Source organism: Alexandromys fortis, unplaced genomic scaffold, assembly GCF_014885135.2.
Source record: "Alexandromys fortis isolate MF-2015 unplaced genomic scaffold, M_Fortis_MF-2015_v1.1 scaffold_36, whole genome shotgun sequence".
NCBI lineage: Eukaryota > Metazoa > Chordata > Mammalia > Rodentia > Cricetidae > Alexandromys > Alexandromys fortis.
The window spans coordinates 8,494,757-8,514,583 of NW_026067915.1; the positions used below are offsets into that span (position 1 = coordinate 8,494,757).

General features: G+C 55.1%; 1 protein-coding gene across 3 annotated transcripts; it reads right to left on the reverse strand.

The window, feature by feature from the left end:
* Positions 1-1,966: 1,966 nt before the first annotated feature.
* On the reverse strand, positions 1,967-18,730 carry Slc38a3 (solute carrier family 38 member 3). 3 transcript variants are annotated; one of them, XM_050139357.1, is made up of 16 exons: positions 18,594-18,730; positions 9,332-9,483; positions 9,145-9,223; positions 8,880-8,995; positions 8,273-8,346; positions 8,090-8,182; positions 7,921-8,002; positions 6,860-6,942; positions 6,721-6,779; positions 6,358-6,522; positions 6,194-6,273; positions 5,652-5,752; positions 5,315-5,439; positions 5,085-5,229; positions 2,937-3,040; positions 1,967-2,848 (listed from the first exon to the last, which is right to left on the reverse strand). In XM_050139357.1, the coding sequence occupies exons 2-16, from the start codon at positions 9,430-9,432 to the stop codon at positions 2,744-2,746; spliced, it is 1,512 nt and encodes a 503-aa protein (XP_049995314.1). In that variant the 5' UTR covers positions 9,433-9,483; positions 18,594-18,730; the 3' UTR covers positions 1,967-2,743. The 3 variants fall into 3 exon arrangements, with proteins under 3 accessions (XP_049995314.1, XP_049995315.1, XP_049995316.1); XM_050139358.1 differs by lacking the exon at positions 18,594-18,730 and adding an exon at positions 17,070-17,299; XM_050139359.1 differs by lacking the exon at positions 18,594-18,730 and adding an exon at positions 14,700-14,880.
* Positions 18,731-19,827: the final 1,097 nt, after the last annotated feature.

The following is a 19,827-nucleotide window of genomic DNA, read 5'->3' on the forward strand; positions in this document are numbered from 1 at the left end:
CCAGCCACCAGTGCTCTTAATCACTGAGCTATTTCTCCAGCTCCTTTTTGGACTCACTAGGTAGCTTGGGCTGGCCTTAGACTTGGATGGAGTCTTCCTGGTCTAGCCAGTACTAAGTACATTATCTTATTTTTCTATGACGAGCAGTCATTAGAAAGCAATGAACGGCAATGAGAGTTGGGTATGGTGGCACACCCCTGTAATCCCACCTCTGAGGACAACTGGAAGTTTGAAGTCTAGCATGAGCTACATGGTGAGGTCTTATCTTTCATTCCCTCACCAGGAAAAGAAAGAGTGTGCTAGACTTTTGGGGTGCTCCTACAGCAATATTTCAAATAAAACAAATTTTCCCCAATGCCTCTGAGTGTGTGCATGTGTGTGCGTTACCATGAGTTGCACTCAGCCTCACGCTTCCTAGACGAGCACTGTACCCTGCGCTTCCAAGTTTAGAATATAGTTTTCCTCAAAAGCATAAAGAAGGAAAAGACCTAGGAAGCTATTCAAAACATATGCTAATCCTCAATCGTGTTCAAAGAGCTGTGGAACCGTCCTTGTGAAGGCTGGATCCTCGTGTCCCTGGACTGGCAGCCAGTGTGGGAATACTCCCTTCACAGGCCCGTGGGTACATGGTTCTTGAATCTACAGTGCCTACATCACTTGTCCCGTTCCTACTGGAGCCTGCCACCCATGGTCAGGCTGAACATGCAGAGAAGAGCTCTGCAGTGAGGGTCCCCTCCGCACCCTGGCTCTGTATGGGGGCTACTGTTGTCACATCTGGACAGAGAAGCCTGCAGCTTTGGCTGCTGTCCCATTTCTGTGCTGTCCTGCATCCTTCTTTAATAGAGGATGTAAAGGCCCTAAGATCTGCCCATGGGATAGACTCTGCCCTTGATTATCCCCCACTGTCCACGAGCCAGCATTCTAGACAAGACTGGTGCCCCATCTAACAGAGAAGAAACTGGTGAACCCTGGGGGACAGTCCCTCCTGTACCTTAGGTTGCATCTACCGCGAGGTCACTGTCCAGATGTTTCTTGTGGCCACGGGGCTCCTGGCTGAAGTCAGGTACCCAGGACCCATGGGACTCAGGAAGCCCCCTCTGCTAGCTGGCACAGCTATGGGCCAAGCAGCCACCAGCTTGAAGAAGTTCTTTCTTCAGGTCTTTCCCAAGCAGGCAGTTGCTTTTCAAGTTCAAACTGGATTTTTCTTGCTGTCCTTTCACTGGTGGCCTAGCCTGGTGCAGGGTCTTTCCTAATGAGGGTTTAGTGCCAAGGCCTGGGCACTTCCATCTCTCTGGGCTGTAGCTGATTCAGGCCAGTAGCTGAAAGTTGCAGTGGGCAGCTTCCCAGTCCCACTTGGGCCGGGATACCTGGGGCTGCCCTGGCTCCGTGAAGTCCCTGTCTTGCCTTGAACTTCACTCTCCCTTAGTCACTCAGGACTACCCCAACTCCCCTGAGACTCACTAACCTACCTTTATTCATAGAGGTGCTTATTATCAATAAAAAGAACAGTCCTGCAAAGGGAAGGATCCAGCTTCCAGGCACTAACACGGGGTTGACAAACAGCCTAGGAGCGGGAGGATGGCAGGGTCCTTTCCTGAGGCTTCTGCAAGGCTCAGTTGCCCCCAGCTCAGACCCTCTGTGGAGCTGCTGGGGATGCACCTCACGTTGCCTCCTTCCGCAGGCTTCTCTCTGTCCCATTTCCTAGGGCCTCATTAATTCCTCCCCACCTCACCCCGTGAGAAAGCAGGTCTGTGCTGAACTTGGCCCGGGCCCAGAGCTGGGTCTGAACATGCCACTGGTTGGTCGGAGAGGCAGGAGGTGGGGTGGGGGTGGGGGGTCTTGCTCAGTCCCCACTCATGTATACAAGCAGACAGGAGAACCCCAGTGCCGTCCATACCTTATTAGCCCCTACCCTATTTTCCAGAACCCCGAAGATATGGAGACCAAGAATATAAAACACAATTGGTCTTATGTATAATATTTATAAAAGGCCAGTCTCCCCAGCTCTGTGCCAGTCTGGCTCCTGGGTTTTGACTCCCAAGGGCAGGATACTCGGGGCCCAGCCTCTCTTCTCCCAGCACTGGAATGTAAGTCATGGCCCCGGCTTGAGGTGTGGGAGTCCCAGCCTCCCCAGGACTGGTGAGGGTGCATACAAACCCCATCCTCAGCAGAACCTGCAGACCCCAGATATGGGGTAGGATAGGGTCTCCCTCTAAGAAGGAGATGCAAGAAGAGAACAAGAGTATCCTAGATTTTGGGCCCAGTTGTTGGAAAAGGGGCTGGGAGATCAGCAGGTGGGGCGGGCTGGGCGGGGGAGGGGGCGATGAGCCCTCTGGGTGCACACTGTAGCTTCCCAGCAGGGCTGGGGGATGCCTTCAGGCCTGGGTTCTGGCTCTGTGTGGCTCAGGAGGTGGCTGCTGGGTCTCGGTGTACACAGCTGTGGAAGGGGGAGGAGGGTGGAGGGTTTTGGTGGGATCTGAGGCAGCAGCCCCACCCTGTTCCGAGCGCAGGAAGCCCCTGCAGCCCTGGAGCCCAGCAGGTGGTGGTCCAAGGGCCTTGGTCCTGGCTCTTCAACAAAAAACCTTCCAAGGGGAGAGGATATGGGTGGAGCCAAATGCTATAGTATTTACAGTGTCTCTCTCCCCTGTCTTTCTCCCCTTACTGAGCCCCTGGCTGGGAGCAGGGGCTGGAGAGGGAGGGCAGGGGCACTAGGATGAATACACAGAACAAGATGGGAGTCCTCCTAATGGTTTCCTCCGTGATGGCTGGTCCCAGAGACCCAGTCCGTGATGATGAAACTCAAACTCATGGTCATCAGCAGGAAGCCAACCGCAGCAAAACAAAGGGCCTGTTGAGTGTCAGAGATGAATGAAAGAACGAGATACGGACATTCCCTCAGCCCCGCCCCAGCCCACCGGCTTCCAGGCCCCTCCTACCAGGATTTTAGGGGTAGATCTTGCAGGCTCCTTCTCAGTGGGCATGATTCGGAAGTAGAAGATGGCAGGAAAGATGAAGATGAGGCACGGAGCAGATGTGGCCCCTGCAAAGAGCAGAGCTGAGCAACAGCTGGCTCACAGGTCTGAGGTGGACTCCCCATGAGATCAGCTGCACTCTGTGGTGTGAGAGCCCTGACTGATTCCAGGAGAGTCCACCAGCCTTCTCCTGCCTTCTTATCCACCAGGCTGCAAGGCCGATGGTGGTGGGTCAGGAAGATGTCAGTGAACGAAGCGAACAACGAAGAAGAGAAACTTATTACAGAACAAAGCCTTAAGGATCCTGGTTCCTAACAGTTTGTTATAATTCGGATCTCGAATGCCCTTAGAAGGCATGAGTGTTTGGTGGTGGAGTCTCTAGGAGGTTCAAGTTGGGGCTGTCAGGTTGGTGTTGTTTGGAACTGCAAGACCTTTAGGAGGTGAAGCCTTGAGGGAGGTCCTTAGGTGTTGGCATGAGCCCCTTAGGGGGACTGTGAGGCTTTGGTCTGCTCCTCTTTGCCTTTTAGTTCTTGGCCGTGGGGTAAGCAGTTTTGTTCTGCCACACACTTCTGTCATGATGGATGACACTACAGCCCTCAAATCAACTGGCACCAGTCAATCACGACTGGAACCTGTAAAAGTATAAGCCCAATAAGCCTTTTTGTTTATATGGGCACAATGCTATCCCAGGATAGCCTCAATCTGTATAGTCAAGAATGACCCTGGGCCGGGCAATAGTGGTGCTTGCCTTTAATGCCAGTACTCAGGAACCAGAGGCAGGTAGATCTCTGTGAGTCTGAGGCCAGCCTGGTCTACAGCGCGAGTTCCAGGACAGGCTTCAAAACTACACAGAGAAACTCTCTCTCTCGGAGGGGGATGGGGGAGAAGGAAAGGAAAAAAAAAAAAAAAGAATGATCTTGTGCTCCTGGTTTTCCTGCCTCCACCTTCTCAATGCTGGGAATACAGGCTTGTGCCACACACAATGTTCTGCTGGGCTCTAACCCAGGCACGGCACCATGCACGCATAGCCAGGCAAACACTCCAGTAAGCACTAAGCTGCTAAGCTATGTCCTCAGCCCCTGAACCTTTCCTCTCTTTTTATTTAATCTAAATTTTTCCATTTATTGTTTTTTCTGTGTGTACATGTGTAAGGGCATGTGTGTCACTGTGCACGTGTGGAGGTCAGAGGACAACCTAGAGGACTCGGTTCTCTTCTTCCACGTGTGAGTCCCGGGGTCCAAACTCAAGCTGTCATTGCTTGGTGGCCCTCACACACAGCCATCTCACCAGCCCGGTGTGTTCCCTTTATAGGTTTATAATTGCCTCATGGCTCTGTTATAGTGGCACAGAGCTGACTCAACAGGTACAACGGTCCCCAAGATTTTTCCATCACTTCAACAACGCATTTCTGTCTGTTGGTTTCAGTTTGATGCAGATTTGAAGCTATGGAAGCAAGAGTGTTTTCAGATAGTCCCAAGTCTCAGCGCCCAGACCAGTGAGGCGGACTGAAGAGGAGGGTCAAGGGGTCAGACTTGGGTCATACCAAAGATGTTTCAGAATTGTCTAATTTTCCAGCCTGGAACCTCAGCTGGGATGGGACAGCGGACGGAGACTCAAGCTTGGAGTCTGATAGTCCTGTAGCTGGATCGAGACCCTGGGCTCCCCAACTGCAGCTCTTCTGTTCCTTCAGTCACTCTGGACTTTGGTCCCGATATGTAAAATGGGGGTAAAATTTTCTGAGCCCTTTTGCTGTTGCTAGAGCATCTCGCTATGTTGCCTGGGCTGGTCTTGAACACCTGGGCTCAAGTCATTCTCGTGTGTCATCCTCTCCAGCTAAGATAACTACCATCCCCAATCCAGGGAGGTCCTTCGTGAAGACTTAGTCCTAGAGACTGTCCTGTCATCTAGTGAAGAGGACTTACTCAGTGGTTTGGAGCCTTAACAATGGACTGCAATAGTTTTAAGGACAAGCGTTCAAGTTGGAGCCTAGACCATGTACACGGCGGCCAACTATCACTTACATGTAGGGTATGTGCTGAGGGGGTCTGCTGGATGTATAGAGACCAGAGTCTCTGGGACACTATCCCATTCATACAGCAAGGCCAGACTCACCAATGATCCCAAAGATGCCCAGGATGTTGGGGGCGAAGATAACCAGCAGGTTGATGCAAGTAAGCAGGCCAGTGGCGATGAGCACGTGCCGCAACCAGCTGAACTCCTGGTTCTGAAACAGCATCTGCTGGATGGCGCGTCGTACCTGGGCAGGTGGAAAGCGCCATCAGTCCGGTGGCCCCCAGTAGACCCTCCCTTCCGCTGGCCCCGTAACCTGTCTGCTGGCTCACCGGGAACAGAACGATGGGAACCGTAAGTGTGACTGCTATCAGCACGGCCACGCGCACACATAAGATCAGCGCATCAAACGGGTCCACCTTGCTGTAGGTGTGTAGCAGCTCCGACTCCACCCCGTCTGTGGCAGGCAGGGAGGGTGGTCAGCAGGCCAGGGGGCGGTGGACCCTGACACTGTGGGGAGTGGCACTCAGACTCACCTCCACAGCTGCAGGACACAGTCAGGCATCACACATCTAGTGAGTGCCTATAGTAATCAGGACACTATGGCCACTGACCAGCCCTTGCCTCCCAGCCTGGCCTCTGATCCCACCCGTGCTGATCCAGCCATACCATAGAAGGTGAGGTAGCCGAAGAGGGCAGCCAGGAAGTACATGACGTACATGACAGCAATGGACAGGTTGGAAATGTGCTGCATCTTCTTCTTGGAGGGGCTGCAGACAGTGAGGGGGGGCTTGGTGACACTCAAGGGTCCCACTGGCACCACATTCCTCTACTCAGCAGTGAGAAAGCCTCCTTCTTGCCCCTAATTTCTAGTCTTTTGTTCTTTTGTTTCTGGTTTTTTTTTTTTTTTTTTTTTTTTGAGACAGGGTTTCTCTGTGTAATAGCTCTGGCTATCCTGGAACTCCCATTGTAGATCAGCCTGTCCTCAAACTTACAGGGATCCACCTGCCTCTGCCTCCCTGAGTGCTGGGATCAAGGGTGTGCACCACCACCACCACCCAGCTCCTAATTCCCACTCTTATGGAACATGAATATCTTTGGTCTGGTGACATAGGTCTTATCCCCTCGCCCTCTAGACACATATCTAAGAGCACATCATTCTCTGCAGACTGTCAAGGCAGCCACCATCCCTCCCAGCCACAGACACCTACTCCTTGAGTTCTGTGTATATAGGCAGCACCTCAGGGTGGCAGACGAAGGCGAAGGCCATGATGGGGATGGTGTATGCTGTCTGGAGACACACAGAACTATGTCAAGGCAGCCGTCCCCCCAGGCCCTCTCCCCACTTCCCTGGCCTGGCTTGGCCTGTTGGAACCTGTGAGTTGAGTGTGAAGTAGTTTGGGGTGCAGAAGGCTGCAGCCTCGGGCTCTCCCTGTTGCTGTGCCTTCTCCTCCAGTACCACCGTGTGGCTGAAGTTGCCTGTGGCATTGGCCAAGTCGTGTGCCAATGAGCAGGGAACTTGGAACTTCTTGTAGATGACCTGGGATGAGGATGGGTGAGAGTGTCAGTGTCAGGCTAAGCTGCTGGCAAAGTCGCCGTGAAGCCATGTTCAAGCTTAGAAGAGCTGCCTTTTCACCTTGGCTTCCCAGGAGGTCCTCCCACCCTCCACCCCCGCCCTGCCGTCAGAGGACTCCCTTGGGCCTCTGCTCTCTCCTGACCAACATGGAAGGTGGCTCACTGCGATCAAGAAGAACACCATGCAGCTGAGAGAGAAGCCACTGGAGTAGCCCAGGTAACCTGCCGAGGAGAGGACTGTGAGACTCAGGCCTCCCTTGCGTGTCCCCTCACCACCCTCCAGGCCGACTCTGGTGACTCACCCAGCTGCCGCATTAGTGCTAGGGGCAGAATGATGGTGACAGACACCAGGATCACAAGGTAGTTGCCATCCATGTACCACGCCCTGAAGGGAGAAGAGTGGGGACCACAGTCAGAACCTCCTCAACCTGGGGTGGGGTCCCCTGCCTCTCCCTGTTATGGCACCAGTAATGCCACCTTGTGTCCTCTGACCAACATTTAACTATAACTCCAAGTCTCCCTGAGCTTGATCTGGAAAAGGGGGTGGGGCTCATCTCACACTCCTGAGTGTGAGCTGGCCGGGGACACAGCTCATGTGGGTCCTCTCCTGACTGCAGGTGCTGGCAGTGTTTCCTAAGGGCACATAGGCCTGGGCCCATCCTGATGCAGGTGTCAGGACGAAAGGACATGGCTCAGGAAGGGTCTGTGTTTTTCTTGGGAGTCTCAGGGACTTGCCAATAACTGTGGCCTTTGTGGTCTTTCTTGGGCACCTTCATCTTGTATTATTCAGGCCCTCCTCTGTCCTGGAAATAAATGCGGGGCACAGATAAGGGTAGAAGGCCCAGGACCATCCATTCTTCTAGATTCCTTGGGAAAGGTCCCTGGGACCCTAGGTGCAGAATCCTAATTCTTTCTCTCAGCATTTTCTCAGTCATGTGGCCCCCTTGCTTACAGGCACTGGGTGGTCAGGAGCAGGGTTAGCCTCTCCTCCCTTCCTCTCAAACACAAAGCAAGGCTGATGCCCAGCCGGTGCTGGCTAAGTAGTAGGCACCCCCACACATGCCCTGGGCTTAATCTCTTGGTAGTGGCGGCGGGGGTGGGGGTAACCCCATGGTCAGGAATAGCAGGTGCTTAGAGCTAAGCCTGAGGCCCTTCTGCTCATGAGCAGGGTCCTGGGTCACATGGACCCTAGCTTTCTAGTTCTAAAAGTCCCCTCTGGGGGCTTTCCCTGGATGTTCCGCACACAGACAGGAACTGAATGTGGCTCTATTTGCAGTCCTCTGCTCGCCACAGCCACACTTCTGTCCTGTCTAGCAGGCTGGCTGGGCAGCCATTGCTTCCCACCCTCCTTCCCCAGGCTCACGAGGTCGGCTTCTCCAGATTCAGGAAGGTCTGTATGACAAGAGGCAACTCAGACTTGATGATGTACAGGTAGCTGGACATGGCTGGGGGAGAAGGCAGGGGACAGCTGCTGAGGCTGGCTGAACCAGCCAGATCATCCTGCACCCCACTGCCCCCACCACCAGCCTCACCTCCAATGTTCTGCAGCGTGATGGCCAGAGCTGCTGCCAGCTTCCCTGGGGTCCCAAAGGCACGGTAGCCCAGCTGCTCATAGGCGCGGATGCCTATAGAAACCGGTGTCAGGATAGCCAGGGGAGCTTGCCCTGGTTCACCTTAACCCCCCCCCCCCCCGCGCAGGCCTGCTCAAGGCTCACCCACAATCCCTGAAGACTTGAGGAGCAGGTGGATGGAGTAGCTAGATAGCAAGGCAACAGCTGTCAGAAGGAACCTGGAGAACGTGAAGGAAAGAGGCCGCTGGAGGTTGGCTGGCAGGGAGTGATGCGCCCAAGGAGGCTGCGAGGAGTCTGTCTGTGACATAAGTGTCTGAGGAGCGGGTGCAAGTCAGGAGACTCCAGAGATATGAACACTACTCTCTTTGACCCAGGGTGCAACATGACCCAGGTGGGGGCCCTCTGGGTCAAGAGTGCCCTGTGCCTGTGCTCCGAGCCCCTTCCTTTCTGGAGGCGTTGGGACAAACATGTTTTCCATTCAGGCTTCAGGGCAGGGCCACCAAATCAAGGACACATGTGGCCACACAAGGCCTGGCCACAAGGGTTCAGCCATCATGTGTAAACGTAGCAGAACAGACTCAGGCCTGTCGAGCTGGCCTTGTGGGTTTGAGGAGCAGTGAGGTATATTTGTCCGGCTGGGGATGTTTTTGTAGCCGTGGACTGGTGCAGAGTAAGAAGTGCCCACCCACTGGATAGCGAACTGGAAGGTCCTGGTTGGCAGCTGTTCAGGGCCGTTTGCAGAGGCACTCACAGGAAAAGGATGATGCCAGTGTTGGCCATGGCGTAGGCGAGACCCAGGATGCCACTGCCCATGATGGCATTGCTGAGATTGAACACGGACATCCCAAACGATGTCTTCCCCTCGAACTGCAGGTACCAGAGTGGGATGGGGAATAATGGGGCATTGTAGCATCCTCCCTCGTTGTCCCTCAGTCTCCCGTTGCCTCCCCAGAGCCCCTCATCACCATGCCCAACTTCCCCCCAGCCCCCCAAGTCCCTCAGGTTGCCCAGCTCACGTCGGTGAAGTGTGGCGTCATGCTGGAGCCTTTCCCAAGGAAGCCCTTGCCTTCTGCACAGTGTTGGGGGTCTTCGGCCCTGTAGGAGACGGGCACAAAGTGACTCAGCTCCATCCCTGTGTCCTGTGCGTCTCTCTGCCCAGTGCTTCCCTTCCCTGAGCTACCACCAGGTCCCTCTTCTATTTACCTCTGTGTGTCTGTTGCAGACACACCCACCGGTAGAAGCCCCTCCAAGTGCTTGCCATTGGGCACCAGTTCCACCATCTCTGTCTGTCGGGGTATCTCCATGGCTCAGAGACTCCCTGGGAGCACCGCTCACACACCAACACAGTCAGACGTCTGTGGAACAGTCAGCCCCTCTGGTTATCTTTGGGATCATGGTCTGGTTTCCCGCATTAAGTCAGTGGCCATAGTACATCTCTGAGAGGGTCACTTAGGACAGCCAGGCACATGGAGGATCACTGGGACCCATCTCTTCCTTGGGCTCTGCCTTTGGGGTATGGAGTAGAACTTGGACACCTGAGCTCCTAGGACACCCTGATGGGACAACTCATAAGTACAAGTCCCCTATGTAGACCAGTCCAAGCAAGCTGTTAGGGCCTCAGTTTCTCTACCTGTGAAGCTTGGACCATTTGGGTGATCTGAGTCCATAGCTGAGTGGCACCTGAAACCCTGAATGCTAAGTGCTAGGTCCTGACCCCTCTCTGCATGTGCGTCTTGGAGTGAATCCCCTTCCTCACAGTAGCCCTGGGACACAGTTTCCTGAACTGGTCCTGTGTGCCAGGGGCCTCCTGGCCAACCTAGAATGGCACTGCCCGATGGCTGGAGGCCTTGGGAGAGGGTGAGGGCTGTGGGCCCTGTTCCCAGATGCCCGGCGGGCTCTGTTGGCAGTCAGAACAAAGGGCCCTCTGTGGGCTGAGAGCTGGCACTGTGGACAGCAAGCGCAGAAGATGCCCCCTCCAGAGCCAGGAGGCCTGAGGCGGTGCTGGGGCTGGACACCTGGGCCTGTCCAGCCTGGTTGTGGTGAAAGGCCCTCAGGGGCCCTTCCAGGAAATGGATGTCCTAGGGCACAGTTCTCTGGGCCACTTGGTCTTCATGCTCCTCACAGCCCTGGCCTCAGGACCACACTTTCCTTCTAGCATTGCCTCTCTTGCCAGGGAGCCCCTGATCCAGGGCCTGCCATTCAAGCCACCCTCTAAGCAGAACCCTCGTTTCCCTGGGCCAGGAGCTCAGGGCTTGGCTGGCTGAAGAGGAGCCCAGGTCATTGCTGGGTGCCCCTTCTCTCTCTGGGCCTGGCTCAGCTGGACTGCAGAAGATCCAGCTTCCTCACTTCCCACTGAGCACAGCCCAGACAACAACTCACTGGCCCCTCTCCCATCTCTGGGGCCAGGGGTTACCTACTGTGTCCAGAAGATGTCTGGGCAAAGTGAACCCAGGCCTTTTCAGGACATCCTAAGGGCCAGAGTAGTTAGTGGGGGTGGGGGTGGGGCTGAACCAGAGTGGAGACCAGAAAGGGGTGTCTGTGCCAGGCAGGATAGCCAGAGCCTGGGCCTGAAGCATAACAGGGCATCCCAAACCCAGCACTGACTCCTGTCCCTACTCCAGCCCCTAAGGGTCTCAGGTTGGCTTTGAGATGGGAAGCTACAAGAAGCCCAAGCAAACACTCAGGATTGATCTTGATGCTCCAGGGAGCTAGGCTCAGGCCTTAGGCCCCCACACTCTGTAGATACCTGTCTCACTCACTACGCCCACCAGAGTACCTCACCCACTGTTCTGGCCCAGAGCTCAGAGCTCGAATACCTCAGCCCTAGGGACTCCACACCTGGCACCATTACCTACCTCTGTCTCCCTGGTTGCCAGTTTTGAACTCCTCGTCCTCCCAGCTCACCCACGGAGGACCCTGGGCTACAGTTCGTGGACTCTTCCCCTCCGTCACCCATCACTCCATAGGCTGCCCTCACACTGCCCCTCTGATGAGCCCTGCCATCAACACCCCTCCCAGAATCGCACCTAGGTGGAAGGTTGCACTGCCAGGTCTCCGAAATCCCTCCAGAGCACCCCCCGGCACTCAGTAGGTTGCCCTTGCTCGGTCCCCACCCTGGGCAAGCTGGGACAAGCCCTTGGAGTATGCTGTGTCAGCACTCTAGGCCAAGCAACCTCTCCGCTGTAATGACAGAGGCCCCCAGGCTTGCCTGGTTTGGTGTGTGCAGGGCTTCGTTCTGTTATGGCATCAGGGTACCAAGCAGCCTGGACCGGCCTCCAGGGAGACTAAGTCCATGGAATGGCCATGGGAGGTGCCTAAGGTGCCAGCTCTAGGCTCCCTGTCCCCTTTCAGTGGGGCTGAAGTCTTTGGGGCCTGGTGGCTATTATTTATAACCAGTCATTACTAGGTCTCAGGCTGCCCCGAGATCCCAGGAAGGATGTAGAATCTTTGTCCTTAAGTGATCTCCAGTCTAGTAGAGGTGACGATACTCTTCTATGTCCCATTACCCCTCCTCCCAGCCACCGCTCTAAATTTCCTACTACAACTGAATGTGAAACACATTCTTCTGGGTCTAAAAAAGTTAGGGGGAGGGAGTTATCAAGGGAGGTTTCCTGGAGGAGGTGGTGTAGCCAGGTTTAAATTTCCAACAGAAGCTCCAAGGCATGAAGCAAGGAAGAGAGCCTTGGGCAGAGGGCACAGCGTGGACATAGGTTCTCAGGTGTAGTATCAGCAGGAGGTGAGGGTAGAATGAAAATTCCATGGCTACTGACAAACCTTCCAGAGCCTTAGAGGCTAAGTGAGCATCTTTACTCAGTGAAGGCAGTTTCAGGACTAGAGCCCCAGAATGGAGACTAGTTTTGACGCTATGAAGGAAACCTCAGACATCTCCCAAGGCTGCCAGCTCACCTCCTCCAGCCCGTACCCTCCTTCGCTCTCTCCTGCCCTCCTATGTGTCAGGAAGTCAGGGTACTCAGGAGAGGAGCCTGATTAAGAAGAGCTGGCATCGGAGCCAGTCCTGCAGAGGCGAAGGCCCAGACTGTGCCCTAGACTGGATCAGCCTCACAGTGCGACATGAACAGAGCACTCTCGCCCGGGACCCCGCGGTCCTCTGATACTTAGGGGTCCTGTGAGGCGAGACCAAAGCTGGCCACAGAATGAGGGAGCTCTAGGAGGCTTCGCCTTCACGAGCAGGCCATGGGTGTCCAAAGAATGGTCAAGTCTTAGGGTAGAGAGAGCACCGAGTCCTTGGGCAGGTCATCAGGACGGCCTTGGTCATGAGTGCCGTATGGGCCTGGATGGTGAACTGATGGCTGTCCCAGGCCATTGCTCTGAGGCTTGTTTGTTCCGTGGGGAGATGGGGAGGGGCTACAGCATCATCAGGATGGTGCATCAAGTAACGCCTGCCCACGCGGGCTTCACAGAGCGAGAATTCATCAGGCACACCTCTGCAGGTGTTGACTTTGGCTAATTAAAGACTTGTAGGCCTAGGAATCCAGGCCAGGATGGGTTGGCTGCTTGCATCAGCCACTATGGGAACTACAGCCTTCTATCCTACAGCACAGTCCCTAGGTCCTGCTAACCTCCATTCTCAGGAACATACGTGGGCTTGCAGGGTAGGCTGGCTGCACGGTGGACTGCACTTCTCCCAGTCCTGTAGCCATGTTTCGATGCAGGGTGGGTGTCATGTGAAGTTCATTTTTATAGCCCAGGTTTCTTGGACCTGGGCAGCCTTGTGACCTTGTGCCTATCACGGGGAGCCCCAGGTGGGGAAAGCTTTTCCTAGTTTAGCCATTATGACAGAGTACCTCTAGATAGCGACCTCTCTGCTGGCCTGCTTCTCCTGATTTCAGAGACAAAGACTCCATCCTGGGACAAAGCGTACATGACTGGGGAATCAGTGCACAGCCGGCATGTTTGAACTTTAAGTCCCTAACACACAGCCCCAGAGACTGCTGGGAGAAGCTGCTGCCCTAAGAGACTGAGGTACAGGGCCAGTAGGAGCCTATCAAAACTCAGTCACCCCTGGCCCCTCCCCCAGGCCACAGCTTCACATTGGTGGTAGAAGACTCCAGTCCTGTACCTCCCACTATCCCATCATCACCACACAGCAGAACAGGAGAGGGCAGCATGTGGCCAGTGTGTGGCTGGCACATATGACCTGACGAGGTGCATGTGCAGGACTGGGCAAAGCCACTCTTTGGTGGCCTGGCGCATTGATAAGCTAGACACCCCAAAGACTCAGGCTCTGCCCCTTGGCCCAGGGATCTGTAGCCTGTGTCTTGGTATTCTGGCTATCCGGAAGTACCTAGGAAGATCTGAGAAGCCCAGCTGGGGCCGGAAGGTAGACTTTCCTGTGACAGGGTACGTTTCCTAGACAACCAGCAGATGCTTACGAGCCACCTTGGCCTCATCTCCCACCTCGACTTGGACCCTCTCTGCTCAGGCTGGTTCTAAGAGAAACTGCGGCCAGAACCTCCTGGCCCAAGCTGGCCAGAGCCGGCGGCAGTCCCTCCTCCAGCTCCATTGCCAGCTTGTTCAGAGGGACGTGCGGCCAGAGGTCCTGCTGAGGCAGAGGACAGGACATCACGTGACTGTGGCCCCCTAGAGGCAGGGGAGACCCTGCGCCAGCCAGCCCATCTTCATCCCTGCCGACCCGGAATCCCCTGGAGGTGGCCAAATATTTGGACAGCCGGACTCCTGGCCCCAAGGAAAACTGGAACACAGGCCTGGGGCAGTTTGGGACTCGTTGTAGACCCTGATGGGGGGGCTAAAGCAAGGTCAGCTTGGAGGAGGGGAGACATTAGGTCAGGAGGATTGAGGTAGAGGGAGGGAGGGAGGGAGGGAGGGAGGGAGGGAGGGAGGGAGGGAGAGAGCTGAGGGGAGAGAGTGCAAGGGAAAACATACACATTTCACATTTCAAACACGTGCCCATGCGTACTGATCTAGACAGACAACCAGACAGACAGACAGGGGCCCAGGGAGAGAGAAACTTGGTTGGATATTCAGAGGCACAGACAAAAGAAAACAGAGAGAAACAAATACCATACAAAGTAGATGATTTGATATTCAGGCAAGGAGAAAGAGACAATGAGGAAGGTCAGAAACAAAGATGATCATTCGAAGGGAGAGGTGGAGAAAGATGGTGGCAGGAGACAGCCAGAGCCCCACGTGTGGTGGCAAAAACCTTAAGGCCCAGCACTTGGGAGGCAGAGATAGAAGGATCTCTATGAATTAGAGGCTAGCCTGGTCTATACAGTAAGTTCCAGAGTTCCAGACCAGGCACAGCTATGTAGTACGACTCTGTCTTTGTTGTTTTGTTTTGTTTTTCAAGATAGGTTTTCTCTGTAGCTTTAGAGCCTGTCTGTCCTGGAACTAGCTCTTGTAGACTAGGCTGGCTTTGAAAAACTCAGAGACCTGCCTGCCTCTGCCTCCCAAATGTTGAGATTAAAGGCATGCGCCACCATTGCCTGGCTACAACTCTGTCTTTAAAAACATAAAGACAGAGAGCCCTGGAAGGAGCCCAAATAGCCGTGAGTGGAGGAGGAGGCAGGTGTCTCAGCACATCAGGTACCATAGGGTGTCCAGGTGGAACTCAAGAGGGACTCCACAGGCCTCCACTGCATCTTCAGCTCTCCGTGAATTCAGACTCTATTCCAATGGGATGCAATGTTATCCAGTGGAGCCAAGCCCAGGAGGGTCATAAGGCCAGGTTCTACTAGAAAACTTGGAGACCTCAAAGCTGGTTCCTGAGACTTATTTACCTGAATAATGGAAAAGACAAACAGAAGTGATGGCCAGCTGGGGTGACCCCTATTGTCAGTGGCCGCACACAGGTGCAGACGTGCTGGCTGAGGGGCTGTGTACAGGACGTGGCCCGCAGAGCGGAAATCCAAAACCAAGCAACTCTAGGCTGCTGGCAGGAAAGCCCCTCCTGCCCCAGCAGCTGGTCCTTCCCTTTGGCCCCCAGAAGTGCTGCCTGGTCCTTTAGAGTTCCCACCCTACCGTCCTGTATCTGTCTTCCCATCCAGAGTCAAAGACCTGCCTCTTCAGTACCCTTCCAGGCACCACACTGTGAGCAAGGCACATAGTAGGTGCTTAATCAACATCACTGAACGAAGGGAATGGGTTCAAAGCCCTCTGAAGGTTCTCAATCTAATTTACCTATTCTGGGGCGCCTGGTCCCTGGCGATGTCTAAAATAGAACTCTTCCCTCAGGGCCCCTTCCTGCTACAGCATAGCCTACACATCACACCCCAGCCTTCTGTGCACACAGAAGCCAAAACTGCATCTCCCTAGCAGGCACTGCCTTGCAGACATGCTTTGCCCTCGACCCACACCCAGCCCAGACTTCCAGGGCTTGCTGCATTAATTTCATATCTTTTCCGGGTCCAGTCTAGAGTTCATGATCTACCCGCCTTTATTGAGCCTGTTTCTCCATTTGTGTGGGCCTCTAAGGCCACTCTCCAGGCCAGTGACACAGCTACAGGAATAACCAGCTTTTTCCAGCTGGCTATCTGGAGCCTTGACTGTGGTGGACAGCAAGCTTGAGACAAGAATCAGCACTCAGCAGGATGGCTTGAGAGGGCAGCGAGAAGACAGGTTTCACGGATTCAGGCAGGAGAAAGCTCTGAGACACGGTCTCATCCTTCCTGGAGACACAGTCCCCTACTCAAACCCAAGAAGTCAGAAATTGCCATTCCTGGTTTCAGTCATCCCAGCCTCTCCAAAATATATCAGGCACGGCCTCATGCACTTGAGATCCTTCCACCTTGGGGCTTCCCACAAAGGGTTTCCACAACTGTGCAGAAGTTCCCTACTTCCAAACAGAACAATCCTTGGGTTTATCTAGTTTTCTATCCCCACCCCCTGACATGCAATGAGTGCACCATGGGACTGGCTTCCCTTCCAAAAATAAGTCCCCATCACAGACTATGTGCCAGGCATTTCTTCTATGGACGATATAATGGCGGGAAGTGGATGAAGTACTGAAGGTAAGAACAGGACTGGCAGGTTAGAGGAAGAAAGCACATGGAGGTGTCCTCCGTGGTACTCCTTAGGGAGCAAGAACCTTTGATGTACGTCTCCTTAGCGGCAGACCTGGATTCTGGTCTCGGGGGTCAGGGGAGTGGGATAGGGGGGTGCAGATTCTCACATGCCCCACCCTTGGCCCCCTTCTCTAGTGTAAACAAACCGTATGCATTCACTGTAGCCAATGAAAGGGGCCCACCCAGCAGGGGCGGGCTCCTGAAAACTGAGTCTTGGGCCCCTGGCTAGTTCTCACACTCGGGCCAGCCAGGTCCACAGGTGGAGAGGAACGCCCATTGTGCCCCGCCCTCAGGCCAAAGAGCCAAAGGAACCCAGAGCAGGCGGTGCCCATTGGCCCCACTGCAAATGACACTGGTTCTGGGGCTAACATGGATCCCGCGGGTCCTCAGGCGTCCCGCCCGATCTGCCCTCAGACTCTGCCCAGCGAGGCCGGAATAAATATACCCGGACTGCCCGCGTGCCAGCCGGCGGATCTGCCTCTCAAGCGCCCGTCGGGGCAGCGCTCCAGCGTCTGCTCCCCGCCACTTTCTAGCTGGTGCCGGTGGGTCCTGACTCAGGAAGTCGGTCCACTGTCTCCTGAGCCTCAAACTAGGTGTCCTGTGAACTTAAACCCGGGGCTGCTGTCCCCTTGCTGTCCAGCTTGGCCCTGCCAAGAAAAGGAGTAGAAGAGGTGCCCCTCCCAGCACCCTGGCGCGAGCTTGGAGCTGGGGTGCCTACCGGCAGTCTCGCAGACCTGTGCCCTGGAGCGCGCAGGGCTCTGACTTGGAAAACTGGGACGCCTGCTCGGGTCTCAGGGTACAAGAGAGCTGCCCAAGCCCACTAGGGACCGGAGAAGGTATAATGGCTCGACCCGCACAGCGTTCCTGGGCTGGTGGCTCTTTAACCCCGGCAGTACCTGGCCTCGTGGTGGGCACGTTCGGCGCTCCGCCCCGAAGAGTGAGGTCCGCTCCACTCCAGGCTGAGCGCTGGGCTGCAGCAGCAACGGCAGCCGCAGGGGATGAAGGGTGGCCGGCCCCGCCCCTGTCCCGCCCCCGGCCCGCCAATCCCCGGCGGCCCGAGGGAGGAGGGGCTGGTCCGGGGAGGAGCGGGGGCCTGGCCGGCTAGCCTCAAAGGGGCAGTCGGTGCCCTCGGTGCCCTCGGAGCCTATAGGTGGGAGAGCCTGGATGGGGAGGGGTCGCTTGAGCCCTGAAGAATCGGGGCGATGGTTCAGGTCAAAGCAGAGATCTTTGTGAGAATTGTAGGTGCCCTGAACCCCTGAAAGACTCTGCCTATAACTTTCTAAACCTCATGGGATCTTCAGCCGAAAGCAGTGGGAACACCGTAAGATTTAAGTTCAGTGAGGGGCTTTAAAAGGACGACTTTCAGACTTGACGCCTTTTCTACCTTGCCCGGTAGTCTTTGCTTGTCAGTGGTGGATGGAGCAGGGAGAGGGGCTGTCTGAACCAGTTTTTTCTTCACCCCAGAGAGTCGGTATCCTTGAGGCTGAAGCAGAGGTGGGCTGGGAGAGCTGCGACGTGAGGGCGGCCAGGCGAGATTGCTTGCGGTGTTTCTTTTCTGGCCTTGCATGTCTATGCCCTCTATTCCGTTTCTAAGATTAAGCGACTACTGTCAGCCTGCCCGTCAGAAGTGGGGGCAGGACTTTGAGGAAGGGACTTTTGGGAGCACTCATTCTTGACTTGCTGTCAGGGCCATCTCTTCCTGCTTCCCACCTAGAGCTCTGGTGAGGAAAGTGGTGTGGTAGGGAGCTGGGGAGGGGTGTTGGCTTTCAGGATGGGGAGGGTGGAACAGCTGTGCCCCTTGCTTCTCAGCCACTGGCTCTGATCCGATTAATGCCATGGCTTCTGCTGTTTGTTCCTTTCCAAGCTGGACTTCTCGGTCATATCTACCTCCTGATGTCATCTTCTCCTTCCTGATGCTGTGGAGACCTACAGAGACCAGGTCTCACCCCCTTTCTGCCCCAGGCTGGGAGTCAGGACTCCTCAAATCTAGCAGGCCTGGATTCTCTTCTTGCTGACTCATAGCACCACCACAGCCAAGCCCAAGCGTGCCTCAGTTTCCCTCTGGCCAGGGAGAGGTGGGTGAAGAGAAAGCCGTAAGCTACGAATTTAGGGCTAGACGCTGGCTGTGAAGGCCAGTGAGTTGGGAGACTAAGCAAAACAGCCCTGGGATGGTGATAGCTTCCGGAAAGTGAAGTCTACATTTCTGGTAGCTAGATGACAGAAAGGACAGCTTTTCATCCTTAGGTGATGTTGATATAACTTCCAGACCCAACCTGACCGTGTCATAAATAGCCACTAGACTCCCACCCTCCCAAACAGCAGGAGAAGCTAGAGAGGGCGGCACAAGCTGGCAATCCCAGCCCTCCAGAGGGAAGGGGGAGAACAAAATGGCATGAGCCAGAACCACCTTGGATACTCACACGGGAGATATTTGTCAAGGGGTAATGGCACCAAAGCAGTTCCCGAGGATCCAGGCCAGGCTCTAGGTTCTCAGCATATGAGGATTGGGGTCCTGGGTCCAAACTGAACAGGAGCAGAAACCGGCTGGGCTGGGCTGCTGTAGCAGGATTGGAGGCTAGTGAGATGAGGGGTCCCTGGGTAAGGCCAATCATGGCTAAGCTGGGGGAAGGGTGCCTGTTTGTCATTCCTGGGCCTGGACCCCTGCCAGGGTAAATAGAGCTCTGAGGCCTTTCTCACCACCTGTGGAATCTCCCAGCCCAGCCTGCCTTAGCTGCAGAGCCAGGACAGGATGGATAGGACGGCGCTGATGACTGCCAGGCACCTTTCCCCAGAGGTCTGAGGAAATGCCCACCGGGGTAACTTCCAAGAGTGGGAGAGCTTCATCTGTGGCATCAGGCCAGCCCTTGCCTCCGTTCCCTGATCTCCACGTTTCAAGCACAGGCCTAAAAGACTGCCCGATGTGTGGGATGGACCTTAGGGTCCTAGGATCTTACAAACTCTCCTTCCAAGCCCATGTTAGCCCCTTGCTCTTCTCAGCCCTTGTCTGGCCATCCTCCAGTGGGGAAGCCTCTCTCACCATATCCCACCCTACATGGTTCCTCGAGACCCTTTCCAACAGCCGTGCCCTGTCTTCACCACTAACCTCGTCCTTGGGTCCACAGTTTGCCTGAATACTTGCAGGCTCCTCCCTTTCACCTCCACATCAACCTACTTCCGGTCAGCCATTCCTCCCCACATAGCATGTCTGACCACACATGGCCCTATTGTTCCTAGAAATGTCAGATTTCATGCGTCCGTGCCTCTGCCCTTGCGTTTCCCCTGAGCTTGAGAGCCTCACAGTCCTATCTCCTTGGCAACCTTTGGGTTGTCCTTTAGAACCCAAAGGTGATCACCTCTGATAGCCCAAACTGACAAAGAAGCAGCTGTTCCAGAGTTTGCAGTGTCCACCCAATCAGCACCTCTCACCCCTTGCCCCCTCCCGCCCGCCAGGCCCAGCCTCAGAATCTACACATACTCTCCATAGGGCATCCAGACGAGAAGTGCCTGCCGGAATCAGTGCATGAATAAATGAGAGCCTGGTGGAGGAGCAGCCTGTGGGCCAGACTCAGCCCAGGGGAGGGAAGGGACATGCCAGGGCGCCAAGAGAAAGAAAACTCCAGGGAGAGACTGGTACACGACAGGATCTACGCCAGT